Source organism: Peromyscus eremicus, chromosome 1, assembly GCF_949786415.1.
Source record: "Peromyscus eremicus chromosome 1, PerEre_H2_v1, whole genome shotgun sequence".
NCBI lineage: Eukaryota > Metazoa > Chordata > Mammalia > Rodentia > Cricetidae > Peromyscus > Peromyscus eremicus.
The window spans coordinates 188608797-188625217 of record NC_081416.1 but is presented as its reverse complement, the minus strand read 5'-3'; the positions used below and the strand labels follow the sequence as shown (position 1 = coordinate 188625217).

Below are 16421 nucleotides of genomic sequence, written 5' to 3'. Positions count from 1 at the left end.
CATCATGAGGTTTGCAGACAAATGGATGGATCTAGAAAAAATCATCCTGAGTGAGGTATCCCAGACTCAGAAAGACAAACATGGTATGTACTCACTCATAACAGGATACTAGATGTGGAACAAGGATGACTGGACTGCTACTCACATCACCAGGCAGGCTACCTGGAAAACAGGACCCCAAGAAAGACACAGGGATCGCCCAACGACAGAGAAATGGAATGAGATCTACATGAACAGCCTGGACAGGAGTGGGGGTAGTGAAGGGCGAGGGTCGAGGGAAAGAGAGCTTGGGTGAGTGGGAGATCCCAGCTGGATCAAAAACAGAGAGGGAGAACAAGGAATAGGAGACCATGGTAAATGAAGACCACATGAGAATAGGAAGAAACAAAGTGCTAGAGAGGCCCACAGAAATCCACAAAGATACCCCCACAACAGACTGCTGGCAATGGTCGAGAGACAATCCGAACTGACCTACTCTGGTGATGGGATGGCCAAACACCCTAATTGTCGTGCTAGAAACCTCATCCAACTACTGATGGACCTGGAGGCAGAGATCCATGACTAGGCCCCAGGTGGATCTCTGGGAGTCCAATTAGCGAGAATGAGGAGGGTTTATATGAGAGAGAATTGTTGAGACCAAGGTCGGATAAAGCACAGAGACAAATAGCCAAACAAACGGAAACACATGAAATATGAACCAATGGCTGAGGGGTCACCAACTGGATCAGGCCCTCTGAGTGGGTGAGACAGTTGATTGGCCTGATCTGTTTGGGAGGCATCCAGGCAGTGGGACCGGGTCCTGTGCTCATTGCATGAGTTGGCTGTTTGAAACCTGGGGCCTATGCAGGGTCCCTTGGCTCAGCATGGGAGGAGGGGACTGGACCTACCTGGACTGAGTCCACCAGGTTGATCTCAGTCTGTGGGGAAGGCTTTGCCCTGGAGGAGATTGGAGTGGGGGGCGGGCTGGGGGGAAGGTGAGGGGGGCGGGAGGGGGGAGAACAGGGGAATCTGTGGCTGATATGTAGAACTGAATTGTATTGCAAAATAAAAATTAAAAAAAAAAAAAAAAGAAAAAAAAAAAAAAAAAAAAAGAATTATACACCTAAGCAGAAATCGTCTTCCTGAGCATCCACAGCTATATGTGGGCCCCAAGAGGGAATATTTTCATAAACACACATGCAGTGGGAAAAATACCCATAGCTGTTATTAAGGAAGAAATAAAGTGGCACATGAGAGAAATTACAGACAGAAAAAACCAGTCATTTATAGTCAGTGACTCTGCTACTTTGCCAGGTGGGACTCCCCATCAGAGAGTTATTCGTCCGGTGGATTGACCTGTTGAATACTCGTTGTCACCTGCTGTATACTCCCACAGCCTCCTTCAACTTCACCTACAATGTTACAATTTAGAAGGAAAACAATACTGCAATGAATCCGACTATTGTAAACTGACCATTAGAGAAGGAATTAGTGATTGGTGACAATGAGCAATAACCTCCAACAGGCACATCATGAGCTCCTCCATCCTCAGCCCCATCTCTTTGCTCCTTTCCCTTTCATCTCCCAATAGACAGGAGGACATGGTCCTTTCAGCACATGAATCACAAGATGAGAGTGAAGCACACTGTAGCCAGGCCTGTCCACCTACATCCAGTTTCAGTCCCTAAGGAAGAAAGTAAATGTGCCATAAAGTGTTTTTCCCAAAGTCACAGTAGTCTATCTCAACTGTGTTCAATATGCATTTTCACTGATAATTTATAGGAACGATATTTTTGCTACTGAGATAAAACTGCAAGGAATTCCAATTAGATTATATTTGACCATAAAGGAGGGAAATGAAGATTAGAGGACTGAATGGTTTTTCAATCTACCTTTACCATCACCTTCATTGCAGGCTTTACTGGTCAACTTTCTTCATTATCACATCCTAAAGTTTCCCTGGTTTCTCTGCATTTTACTTTTTGCCTTATACTGAACTTCCAAAAACCCTTCTACAGCATTCTACAAAAATATTAACTACCACACAGCACCTCTTCCCTGCACCCAATTTGAAAGTCTTTCTATTTCTCTGTATTAAGTTTGAGATGAATTTAGGGAAATATTTATGACCTAAATTATTCCCAAAGCTCCTTCCTCAAAGCTCCACAGTGTCCATTCCAGAAGACCACTCTTCTGCATGCACGAGAATACCCAGCATTAACTTTATGAACCAAACCACAAATTATGACATCTAGTCTGACAATGGAACAACTATATGAGAAGACTAATATTGATTGAATTATGCACTTTATTACCTTTTGTATCCTCATTTTACTATTTAAAAAGATAGTCAATTAAAGTGCCAGGATAAAAGTTTTAGAAAAACCTGTTAAACCTGTTAAGATGAATTATAGAGAAATTCAAATTCAGACAGAAGAAATTAACAGCGAAGTTGTTTCAAGATTGGATCATAAGGTTACAGAAAGAAAGCATGTTTTCACACAGTCACCCTTAATTCATCCAGTAAACGTACAGCAGTTACCTGATCAAGTGAATACACAAAATATTTGGGCTCCAATTGAAATGTTAGATTTATGAAGGTTTAAGGAGGCAATGGTATCCTATGGCATGCATTCCCCATATGTAAAGCAAATGTTAAACACCTGGTCAACTTTTAATAGGATTATACTACAGGACTGGCAGGAGCTGGCACAGGCTGTTCTGGAACCCAGTCAAAGGCTCCAGTGGCAAAAGTGGTTCAAGGAGGAGGCTAAAAACATAGAAAAACAATGGAGGGATAAAGGAATACAAGTCTTCCAGGATCAGCTTGTTGGAGAAGACCAATATGCTTCAGTACAAACACAATGTTTATATGATGTCCAAACCCTAATTCTATGTCAAACAGCAGCCTTGCATGCATGGGACAGAGTTGAGGAACCAGGAAAAAAAACTGAGTCATTTACAAAGGTTATACAAGGCCCAAAAGAATCTTTCACAGATTTTTACAAAGATTGACTTCAGCAGTACAGAGAATGGTCCTGAATTCAGAGGCTAGTCAGAAAATAATTGAATCTTTGGCCTTTGAGAACATGAATGCAGCAAGCAAAAGAATAATCAGGCCGGGGGCTGGAGAGAGGGCTCGGTGGTTAAGAGCACTGGCTGCTCTTCCAGAGGTCCTGAGTTCAATTCCCAGCAACCACATGATGGCTCACAACCATCTGTAACTAGATCTGGTGCCCTCTTCTGGCTTGCAGGCATACATGCAGACAGAACACTGTATACATAATAAATAAATAAATATTTTAAAAAAAAGAATAATCAGGCCATTAAAGGCAAGATCTACACCTTTGGAAGATTGGATTAGAGATATGGTTAATATTGTGGCTCCTGACCATGATGATACGTGGATAGGAGAAGCAATTTGAAAAGGTTTGAGGAATGTTAGATGTTTTGGATGTGGAAAGCAAGGACATTTGAAAAGGGACTGTAAACAGGTCATCCTAGAAACAATGTTTCTTCAAGAAACAATGGCAACAGAATACCCCTTCCTTCTGGGGTATGCAGAAGGTGTGGTAAGGGAAAACACTGGACCTAGAAATGTAGATCAACAAGGGACAGGCAAGGTAATATTTTGCCTCACTCTTCCGGAAACTCCCAGAGGGACCTCAGGCAGGCCCCCAAAGCAAATCCAGTTCAAACTTTTCCTGCAGTTGTAGAGGAAACCCCTACTCAGAGCAGTTAAATAACCAAATGCCTATTGGAATAAATCATGCTGGTTGGGATGATGAAACAGAGAGAATAGAAAATTCAGGAGAAAACATAAAGAAAATTTTTTGGCAAACTTCTATTAATGAACAAAGACCAAAATTAACAATAAAAATAAATGGTGCTTTGTTGTCTGGTCTGGTAGACACAGGTGCGGACGTTACCATAATAGTACCAGAATTTTGGCATCCAACTTGGCCTCTTCAGGATGTAAACGTTCAACTGTTAGGAATTGGGACATTATCTCAAGTGAAACAGAGTGCAAGATGGCTCAAATGTATAGGTCCTGAAGGACAGAGAGGAAAATTAAAACCATATATGGCTAACATAGCTCTGAACCTGTGGGGTTGAGACCTGTTGCAACAATGGAATACACAAATTAATAGCCCTCCAACCTCAGAAACAAATTATAAACTAGCACATGTTTATGAGAGAAATATTAGAAGATATTATTCTAATTAGTAATCACCAGCCATCCATATTATACAAGAATAGGGCACAACAACTGATGATCACCCAAAGACACCAACAGCTCTACCTTTAAAATGGTTAACAGACAAGCCTGTATGGGTTTAGCAAGGGCCTTTAACAACAGGCTTTAGAAGAGCTGGTAGAACAGTTAAATGCTCAGCATATTGAAGAATCAACCAGCCCTTGGAATTCTCCTGTATTTGTTATTAAAAAGAAATCTGGTAAATGGAGAATGATAACAGACCTTAGAGCAATTAACAAAATAATTCAGCCAATGGGCTCTCTACAATCTGGAATTCCTTTGATTACTCTGTTACCAAAAGGATGGTCTCTCATAGTAATTGATTTAAAAGACTGTTTCAATACCCTTACAAGAAAAGGACAGAGAAAGATTTGCTTTCACAGTGCCTACTTATAATAATTCTCAACTGGTTAAAAGATTTCAATGGAGGGTTCTCCCACAGGGAATGTTGAATAGCCCAACTCTGTGCCAATATTTTGTACAACAGCCATTGGAAGTGATACGTAAAAAATTTCCTAAATCTATACTTTATCATTATATGGTTAACATTTTACTAGTTGATTCAAATGCAGATACTTTAGAAAGAATGTTTGAAGAAGTAAAGAAAATTTTGCTTTGCTGGGGATTACAAATTGCTCCTGAAAAGATACAAAGAGGAGATTCTATTAATTATTTAGGATATAAAATAGAGCTACAAAAAATTAGACCCCAAAGGGTGCAAATTAGGAGACATCAACTACAGACTCTTAATGACTATCAAAGATTATTTGGAGACATTTCTCATCTACAAACTATTGCTGTGGTAAAAAAAAAAAAAAAAAATGATGAACTGAATAATTTGTTTAAAATCTTAGAAGGTGACAAGGAATTAAATAGTCCAAGAGAGCCGGGTGATGGTGGCGCATGCCTTTAATCCTAGCACTCGGGAGGCAGAGCCAGGTGGATCTCTGTGACTTCAAGGCCAGCCTGGGCTACCAACTGAGTTCCAGGAAAGGAGCAAAGCTACACAGAGAAACCCTGTCTCGAAAAAAATTAATAAATAAAATAAAATAAATAGTCCAAGAGAATTATCACCTGAAGCTGAGAAATAATTGACCTTGGTAGAAAAGAAAGTACATGAAGGGCACATGGATCGTATTGATCCAAAGCTGTATTGCATTTTGGTTATTGTACCTTCTAGGCATTCTCCTACAGGAATGTTAATGCAGACGGAAGATATTATATTGGAATGGATATTTTTACCAAATAAACCAAATAAAAACTTTAAAATTTATATGGAAATAATCTCTGACTTGATATGGAAAGTAAAATTGAGACTTCATCAACTAGCAGGAATAGACCAAGCAGAAATTGCCTCACCTTTAACTGAGAAGGACATTGAAAAATTATGGATAGAAAGTGAACCTTGGCAAAGAGCTTGCAATAATGTTTTGGGAGAAATTAACAGAAACTATCCCAAAAGTGATAGAATTGATCTTATAAAGGGAGCTGATTGGATCTTGCCTCAAATTGTATGGGAAAACCTCATATCTAGAGTTCGTACATTTTATACAAATGCCAACAAACAAGGAAAAGCAGGTTACAAATCAGAAAATTTAAGTAAAGTGGTTCAAAGTCCTTATATTTCAGTTCAAAAATCAGAATTGTATGTTATTCTGTTGGTATTAATGGATTTTTCAAAACCTCTCATCATAGTAACTGACTCTCAGTATGCTAAAAGAGTAGTATTACGTATTGAGACTGCAGAATTTATCCCTGATGCTTCAGAATTAACTTCACTATTTATTCAATTACAAGATACAATCAGGAAAAGGAGTCATCCCTTATATATAACTCACATCCGATCCCATACTGGTCTGCCAGGCCCTCTAGCACAAGGCAATGATGAGATGGATAAATTATTGATAGGAAATGAGCTGGAGGCCTCAGAATTTCATAAAAAACATCATGTCAATAGTAAAGGTTTAAAAAAGGATATTTCCATAACCTGTCAACAAGCCAAAGAAATAGTAAAGAAATGTCCTACTTGTTCCTTCAACAATCAAATGCCATTACCAGCAGGATGTAACCCAAAGGGTACTCAGAGGAATGAAATCTGGCAGATGGACGTGTTTCACTTTGCAAAATTTGGAAAATTAAAATATGTACACCATACCATTGATACTTATTCAGGATTTCAATGGGCAACTGCTTTGAGTTGTGAAAAAGCTGATTCTGTAATCACTCATTTGCTAGAAGTTATGGCCATCATGGGTATACCTGCACAAATCAAACCTGACAATGCTCCAGGATATGTCTCTGTTAAAATGAAACAGTTTTTTGCTTATTATAATATAAAGCATATTAGAGGCATACCACATAATCCTACAGGTCAAGCAGTTATAGAAAGATAAAACAGAACTCTAAAGGATATGCTAAATAAACAGAGAGGGGTAACAAAAACCCCCAGAAATAGACTGCATAATGCTCTATTAACTTTGAATTTTCTTAGTGCCAATGAGAAAGGAACAACAATTGCAGAGAGACATTGGATAATAGAAAAAAACTACAGAATTAAATCAGCCTATATACTTTAAGGATGTGCTGACCTCAGAATGGAAACCAGGGTATGTGTTACGTTGGGGACAAGGTTTTGTTTTTGTTTCTACAGGAGAAGATAAGCTGTGGGTACCATCAAAATTGATAAAGGTTCGATTTGAACAAGAGAAACCTCTTAATTAGAGGAGGTGATAGTTCATCAACTAGCATGAACATCCTATTTTAAACTAACTTATACCAGTAACACATGCCTTTTCATTTAATCAGATAATAACTTGCCAAAAAGGAATATCCCCAAAAATTAGTCTTGGGGAAAGGTTTTTGTTTTTGTCTTTTAGGAGAATGAAGGTTAAGGAATCTGAAGAACACTGGACAAATGAGAAAACTGAAGAAAAGGGACAAATCATCTATCCCAGGAAACAGAGGGAAATGGCATATGGGTATATCCTCTAAAAAATATTATGTCTTCGTAAATGTTTGTTTCTGCTCTTCTCTAAAGATTTAACACTACTGGTCTTCTAATAGTCCCAGTTCAATTAAAATTTAAAGCTGACTTTGGAGTTGGAGAATGGCTCTCTCCTTCTTTAAACTCAAGCATGTTGTTAAAGGGAAAATGCAAACTCCCTGTATCATGCCAGAAGAAAAGAGCCATCTTCTGCTATGGGACAGGAGAAAAGCCAAATTAATTAAGGGACTATTCTATTACTAATCTCAACTCTTTGATTCTATTCTGGTTCTTTAAATTTTCTTAAAGTATGAATTTTATATCAAAATTTACAAGATTAATATAGATAGACAGATAGATAGATAGATAGATAGATAGATAGATAGATAGATAGATAGATAGATATACATTTTAAACGTTGTTAAGATATGAATGGTCATATAGAGTACTAACTAATTCTAGATAAAAGGCTTCAGTTATATATATATATGTCTTTGTGTTTGAGTCTCTTATCAGTTTTCTGCAGGAAATCACAACCAGGCCTAACATCAACTGAAGTCTCCAGAAAGAAGATGGGGCCCCACATTAACAACAATTCCATGTGGACAATAATAACATCACTAAGCTGACAAACATCATCTACAGATCAGCTTTGAACTACAAAGTGCTCAGAGCAATTTTGAGAGGGCAAGCTGAGATGATCCAGTCTCAAAGACTACTTGTATAAGGACTTGAGAAAAACCCTGAACTTTGGCATTATAGAGAGACTGGTAACAAAGAATATTCCTAGAATTTGACAATTAACCTAAAATTTTTCTTTCAGGATAAAGATAACTTCGCCCATACCCAGCAGGAAGCAATTTTAAGAGTACGATGCCCATATTCCCAAAGAGGTGTTGTGGGGTGGGTGGTTTTTTGGTCTTTTTAATGAGTTTTGAGTCTGGGATAATTTTCATTGTTTAGGGGGGTTGGTTACAAGTTGTTGTCAAGGGTTAGGAAAAAGGCTAAGCAAAGGAGATTAGATTTAAGGTTCTTGTTTTAAAAAAAGAGAAAGAAAGAAAGGAAAAGAGAAGAAAAAGACAATTACTAGTTTTAAATACTTTACATTGGATTCAATTTTTTTATATTGTATACAAATTATATATATTGAAATTGATATTGTTAGAAAATGCTATATGTATATTTCTAATTGTACTTATACCATTCATTTAACAATGCAATTTTCTGATCCTTGAATGTTATTATTACCAACTACTAGGATATAAAGAAATGAAAGTTAGTAGTTAGACATTACAATAGAACTTGTAGTCATATAAGATATGTTTTAAAAATTGAGCAGATATATTTTAGATAGACAGGTCATCTTCAAACCCTTCAGAGATCTACAGAATATGGCATTTAAAATGTTTTAATAACTTAGAAAATTTTTCTTTTTTGAGACATGTCAGCTCCTGGCAGTACCAATCTACTTCAGAGAAAATATGGGTATTGAAGAAACTGCATATGGAGTTAACTTTCATTGTGGCAAAAGTTAGCCACTGGACAACAAAGTATCCTTGAATCAACAGGACAAAATGGACAGACAGGACATGAAACAAAAGACTACTGATTCTTGTCAAAACAAGTGTGGTTATGGCTTTATCAAAAGGAATCTTCGGAGGCTAGGACAATATGGCACCGTCCTTGAAGTGGCCTTCACAATTCGGAAAAGGTACAGTGCCCTTTTCTTCCAAGGCAGCTGAACAGGCAGTGGGCCGATGGCTTCCGATGTGCAATGGGACAGTAGATGAAACAGTTATTCTTGAAGAGTAACTAAGCTCACGCCTCTCAATAGTAGACTGGCATTTAATAGAGGGATGTGGAGAAGAACGGGATGCTGAGATGAAGCCATATATACACAGCCAAGAAGAATGGACAACTGAATTCAAAAACTATCAGCAATTTCCAGAATTTAAAATCCTGAATCATGACATGACACTAGTGGAATTCAGGTGTTTCTGGTACATGGTCTGCTCTCACCCAATGTGAGGTTGAACTGTTGACCTTGTGTACATCCTACTTCACAAATGAGTCTGTCAGATACGCTAAGCCTAAAGGCTAAAGATGATGCCCCAAGACTGCGGAGAATCCTCCGGTGACTGTCCAGGAAGCTGGCTGTTTCTCTCAACTCACAAATTTTTTGGAAGTTGTTTGCATGCACTTCCTGTTTTTATTTTTGTTAGGTAATATTATTTCTTTCTTGGGTCTCTGAGGGAGTTGAAGATTAGTAGTTATAGTTGAAGGTTAGTTAGTTATAGTTGAAGATTAATTAGGATAGAAAGTGAATTAGATACATTTTGGACTTACCAAAATAGGATAGATAATGAAATTATTTTCTCTGAATTTGTCAAATACAAATGGACTAGACATTGTTTAGGTATTTATTACTTGTATATATTGTATATAGTTATTGTACTTTGTATATAGTTTTTCTTTTGTTATTTATAACCTTTTTCTTTTTTCTTTTTATTAAAATAGAAAAGCGGAAATATGGTGGTATTTTATTTGTACGGAAATGTGACTTTAATCACATTTGTATGTTGTTTGTTGTTGTATGTTAATAAACAACGTTGCCCAGGGGTCAGAGATATTAGAGCCATAGCAAGAGCATGGCGGTGGTGGCACACGCCTTTAATCCCAGCACTTGGTAGACAGAGCTAGGTAGATCTCTGTGTGTTCAAGGATACAGCCAGCATTGGAGACACACACCTTTAATCTCAATCGCAACCATAGAAGACCTGGAAGTCTCTACAGAGAGGCAGTGACGAGGCAGTCATGTGTTTGGGTTTACAACCAATGAGAAGGTAGAACAGAAAGACTATATAAACACAAACACACAGGAAGTAGGTCTTTTTTGGAGAGGTCTCCTAGCTGAAGAGGCTAGCTGCAGTAGGCTGGTAAGGCTCTTAGCTCTGACCTCTTGGCTTTCTTCTTTGCATTAGTTCTGTGTTTCTTATTTAATAAGACAGTTGGTTACATCTACAAAGAATAAAAGAAAGTTATGGAATTTGCAGATAAATGAATAGAACTGAATAGAACATTTATATTGAATGTGGTAATGCAGGTACAGAAATGCAAAAGCCACACACATTCTCTCATAAGTTAGTCATAACTTCAAGTCCCTACTGTTCTGTGTTGAACTTATAGTTCCATAGATGCCTGAAATGTAGAACGAGAGCACTGGGAGAGGGGTGCTTTAAAAGATGGTTAGTAGATCATCATAGATATTCTTAAAGCACAGATAAGAAAAATTAACCTCTGTGGAAAGGCAGAAGTGGTGGTCAATAGGAGAAATGAGAGTACAAGAAGGCAAGAAGGAGTGTCCATTTAAAAAAGGTTGCATGAGCATCTGATGACCTTCTAAAAACAATTTAAATTGAAATCGGGACAATCTGCAAGGCTGTCGAAACATTTCACTTTCATGAAATGCCACTCATCAATTTTGGAAATTGTTCTCTATGCAAATGTAGTCATTCATACAGTCCTTGCATTTGGTTGTATCATGAAGATTTTCCCCGGCTTTCTCCTCTGAACTTTTAGAATGCCATGGCTTCCAGTTGGATGCTTGATCTGTGTTGATTTGACATTTGAATAGGTCAAGATTGTAGGAATCCTGTTTCATTCCTCTAAATATGAATACATATTTTCCAAAGTAAAACAGTCTGCCTTTGCTCCTGTGTGTATTTCTATAAGCAGTTCAAAATCAAGTGACTATATTTATGGAGTTTACTGTCTTAGTCCCCTAATTTTTTTAATTAGATTCCATGTAAATTTTTGATATATCATTAGTTTTTATCTATGGCTCTGAACTTTACTTAATTAGGTACAGTGATAATGGTAACATACTCTGAAAACATTCCCATTGATTTAAAAAGATTCTCACCTGTTTCATTAATACTTTGTCTTGAAGTCACACTTCATGTCCAGTGTCTTACTCATTCTATCCCTGATAGCATTTCTCAGTATGATCAGTGCTGTGGCATGACATAACAAGCCTATGTGAAGAAATAAATTTCTTTAGTGGGGGAACAATTGGGTAACACAATAAAGTAGGACGTAACAAGAATGTATCTCTCTATACAACAGTTACACTAGCAGCTTCTATCTCAACAGATGTATCTATGACTCTGAAGTGAAATGTGTATATTAAAATATCTATTTAACAGTCAACTTGGTAAATGTCAGATGTTCTCAACTCTTAGTATGTAGTGCATACACACCTCACACCTTCAGTATCCTGGCTCATAGGTCTGTGCCTAAGGACCTGAAGTCATTCTCCACATCAAGGAAAGCCATGAGAGTATTACAACTATGTGTGTGAAACATCTTCTGGCTCTATTTCTTCTTACTTCTCCCTCTAGTTTTGTAGGTGCTCACATAGACACCTGTGTCCACTGGTACACACTTTCCCATAAAATCACAGCCTACATTCTTTTTTTCTAAAGCATATAGTTTTCTAACCTACACATAGTTTATACATAGATGCAAATTTTACCCAGCTGACTAGAGATTTATTTGTTGTAAATGCTGTATAGATTGGTTTTCTGTTTGTCTGTTTGTTTTTTATCTCTTCCTCTCTTTACTGATACTGGTTTGTGGTTTTTTGCTGTTTTGGTTTTATAATGAATTTATGCTGTTTTCCTGGGTATGAAAAGAACCTTCTGTGACCTGAGCTGCCTCCTGTCCTGCTGTGACTGCACGGTGCGCTGTAAGGGACACAGAACAGCAGCATCACTTTGCATTCCCTTCGGACTCCTGTACCCCCAGATGGCTGTTTCTTTTAGGGTGTAAGGGTTGTTTCATTCATATGCTTCTTTTCCAGAGTGTGGAACATCTAGAGTCCAGAAAGGCTTTAGCCTGCCAGTTGATTTGAGATACTCCCTGCTGTGCAGGGCTGTCTACATCCTGCTGAGCAATGTTATATTCTGTACTGTGTACAATGAAGAAGTTTGCTTCCCTTTAAAAAATAATAAAAGCCGGGCGGTGGTGGCACACGCCTTTAATCCCAGCACTCGGGAGGCAGAGCCAGGCAGATCTCTGTGAGTTCGTGGCCAGCCTGGGCTACCAAGTGAGTTCCAAAAAAGGCGCAAAGCTGCACAGAGAAACCCTGTCTCGAAAAACAAAAAAAAAATTAAAAATAAATAAATAAAAATAAATAAAAATAAAAATTAATAAAAATATATAAAAAATGAATTTTAAAATTATTAACTCATTTCTTATGGTAGCAAAACTGTTCATCCAAACAGGTAACTCTCTTCAAAATCCTATTTCTTTCCCTTCAGGTACTAATGCCAAACAAAGTTGATGAATGATATTTTCACCCAAAATGCCATCTGCAAATTGACTCCAGTTGTAAAAGCAACATGAATAAATTATTTTGGACAACTTACATTTATTCAGTAAACACTACTATAAGTTGCAGCATTCAGTTATTTTATGGTGCTCTTTGAAAATATAAAAAAATGTATATTTGTCATTGAATTTCTATTCTATATATTATGATGGCACCCACTGAGATGAGGAAGGGAAATGAGATTTGTGTGCAGGACACCTCAGACAATCAAAAAATACAATGCACATACATAGCACAGGTAAAGATCTCAGACAGATCAAAAATACCTCCTCATATCTGAAAGTGAGATCCTGTGACCTCTAGGAAACAGAGCAGATAACAACTTCTTTGAACTCACAATATTCCCTTAAGAGCTAACAGCAGGAAATAACAATTATTCTTTCTAATGGTCACCAGGAGACAAAAGTTCAGAGCAAAGTTCTTGCCTGCTCAAGCCTGCAATGTCCATTGCTACTTCAAGTAAAATAATAATTGCAGGTCTGAGGGGAGGGGAGGTCACAGAATCACAGACCATATCTCAGGCACTGGCTGCCTTCCCTCCAGCTGACCAGATCTTTGTGGCCATGGAGCTGCGATCAGCATGCTGGGAAGAGATGGGGTGCTGAGAGTGTAGCAGACTGCAACCTGAGATTAGAGAAGAAAAGAAAACGTGCGAGTCTTGGTAAGTGATCACAGGAGATCACCTGGATGATGGCAAGGACACAGAAGACACAGAGAACAGAAATGGATCAGGGAGAAATGAAGTGTGGGGTCCTAGAAGCACTTCATCCTAATTCTGACTTAGCCCATTTCACACCATCAGTGCCTGCTGTGCTCTGTCACCCTGGAAAAGAAGTCTGGTGCTTAGGGGGTCTCAAAATGTCTCTGTAAGGAACAGGGTTTCCATTATGATAAGATTTTAGTAGGGCGCCTGATAAAGGAGTGTCGTGTTGTTATTGAAACTGCTTAGCTTTTTGGGGAAATTTATATCTATGAACATTAGTCTCCTTGGTGCTCTTATGCACAGTGGTAAGTGTGCACAATGATGGACTTGGTCATAAACTCTACAGATGATTCATTCACAGGGTATTGTGTCATAGATTCTGAAATGGGCTTGTATACATTTTCTATGAAATATTTGTAAGTAACTTTCATAAATGAAAGCAGTTTAAAAAGTATGTTCTCATGACAGTAAATTTCTAGAAATAATCATTTGTAACTCCATCTAATAAGCATAATACATTTTTAGCACTTCCATTGATACAACTCATAACTTTATGATTGTAATTTGAAGCAGAACACGTTCCATAAAACAATGCAATCCTACCTGCAGTTGCATGTAAATTTAGGTCTCATTTGCACAAAATATTTTCTCTGCCTCTGAGTGAGGATGTAATTTTTTGAAAATACCCAAATTAATAAAAATGACAGTATGTTTCCTGTAGATGTAATTAGAGGAATTTAAATGAAGGCAGTTATAAATATTATTGCTTTATGCCCTCAACTATTGGGATTAAATCTTTTGTCACATATTTGAAAATATTCTCTTCAAATAGACGATTAATTATGCTTGTGCAGGACATTGAAAATGGGAAGACTAAACACATAGGTGGATTCGATGGAATAACCTATATTCCTAAATTTTTCTCTGAATCTAAAATATTCTAAACATTAATGTTTATTAACATAGTAATTACACTTCCAACTTTGTCCATGTTTGAAGTGTTCGCTTTTTACATTTCATGTTACAATTATAGCCCTACTTTATAAAACTTAACACTTGTGTCATTAGTCCCAAAATCACTTCATTTGGGTGTCAATACAGAGATTAGCTGTAATCTTAAATTAATAATAATTTTGTTGTCATCTTATCATATTTTACATGGATTCATGCTTGTTTTTCAAAATTAAATGTATGTCATTTGATTATTGGCCAAGTTTCAAAATGAGTCATGACTGTGTTTCAGGGAGGAACCAGGCCACTGGGTATATTTTGTTCCTGTCCTGTTGAGATATTATTGCCTCTTTGCACATTCCAAAGAGCATGAATCTAAAAATATTGAGGCACTTTGTGCCCCATTCCATTGCCTTCATGTATGACATTCATGTCAAAGTGGTAGATGCCCTATAGGTTGAATGTATCTTGTGGACTCATTCAGAATTGATAATCACTATCCTGTGTCCTGTGACACAGTGCATGTGGTCCCTGCCTCATCTTTTAATGCAGAATCCTCAGTCTGAGTTCAGAAACTGGCAGCATGACAGACAGTGAGCTGTCTGTAAAAGTGGTCATCTTGTCTCTGACTATTATTGGATTTCTGGGGAATTCCTTGCTTCTCTACCACTATCTGTTTCTTTACCTAGCAAGGTACAGGTTAAGGTCTACAGACTGGGTTCTGATGCACTTGGTTGTAGCCAACATCTTAACTATCCTATTTAAAGGAGTGCCACACATAATGGCTGCTTTTGGATTGACAGATTTCCTCAATGATACTGGATGCAAATTGGTATTCTCTTTTCACAGAATAAGTAGGGGTGTTTGTATTGGCAGTACCTGCTTCCTCAGTGTCCTTCAGGCAGTCATTATCAGCTCCAAGGACTACAAGTATTCAGAGCTTAAAATAAATTCACACAGGCACATCCATTACTCTGTGTACCTGAACTGGGCAATTCATTTCCTTATAAGCACTGTCAATCTTGTGCACATGAGGGCAAAATACGGAAATGATAGCACAGCAAATCTGAAATCCTATTTATACTGCTATTCTGTCCGTCATGACCCAACCAGTGACTTCCTGTATGCAGCATTGCTGTCAGCTCCTGATATTCTTTTTCTGGGACTCATGCTATGGGCCAGTGTCTCAATGGTCATCACACTGTACAAGCACAAGCAAAGGATGCAGCAAATGCCCAGGGCCAACATCTCCTCCAGATCCTCCCCTGAGTCCAGAGCCTCTAAAACCATCCTTCTCCTGGTCAGTACCTTTGTCTCCTTTTACACAACCTCTTCTGCCTGTCAATTCCTTGGGGCTCTTGTGTATAATCTCAGTTTGTCTCTGGTTCATGTGACTGCAATGGCCTCTCTATTTTTCCCCACTGTTTGTCCTTTTCTCCTCATGAGCTGTGACTCCTCCATATCCAGCTGCCTGCCTTTGAAAATGAATAGACTTTTCCCCAAAGTCTCTGACCAAGAGTTAAATTGAAAGCTGCTGCCCAGTTCTTACTTGCTTACTGAGTCATTCTGAAAGAATAATGAGCGTAATGACACTCATGCCACATGACTTTTGAGGCTATTACAGATGAACCATCCTATTGCTGTGAATGCAGGTGAGTGTGTTCATGCACACACACACACACACACACACACACACACACACACACACACACCTTATTTGGTGTGTAATTTTTTTACACAAGCATGTGAATGGATTTATTTAAATAATGACAGTTACACATCAAGGTATATATTTAGATGAGGGTGTAACATAAGTAAATTTCAAAAGATAATAAAAAATTAGGTAAACTTTAAGTTTCAGATTAAAGTAATTGTTAAAAAGTACAATACCCCATTGTGTTGTGCTTTCTGGAATTTGGGTGATTGGCCCTGAAATAAACAAATCAATGGTTTAATTGAAGTCCATGATTCCACCTCACTTGTTCCCTGTTCTGCTGCATTCTATGCTGCTCATCATTGTCTTAAAATAAAAGGTGGAAATTCACCCTGCATTTACTTTCCCTTTGTGAGTGTGATATTGTATCTTTCTTCCCTTGTCACATCCTCAGTATAAATGCACTGGCTGGCTCTTGGGAATCTGTTCCTCGTGCTGGGT

At 37.9% G+C, this 16421-nt stretch overlaps 1 protein-coding gene across 1 annotated transcript; it reads left to right on the top strand.

Annotated features, from left to right (window-relative positions):
- The first annotated feature begins 14819 nt into the window (after positions 1-14819).
- Positions 14820-15794, top strand: LOC131902679 (vomeronasal type-1 receptor 4-like). Its single transcript, XM_059253692.1, has one exon. The coding sequence runs from the start codon at positions 14850-14852 to the stop codon at positions 15792-15794; it is 945 nt and encodes a 314-aa protein (XP_059109675.1). The 5' UTR covers positions 14820-14849.
- The last annotated feature ends 627 nt before the right edge of the window (positions 15795-16421 follow it).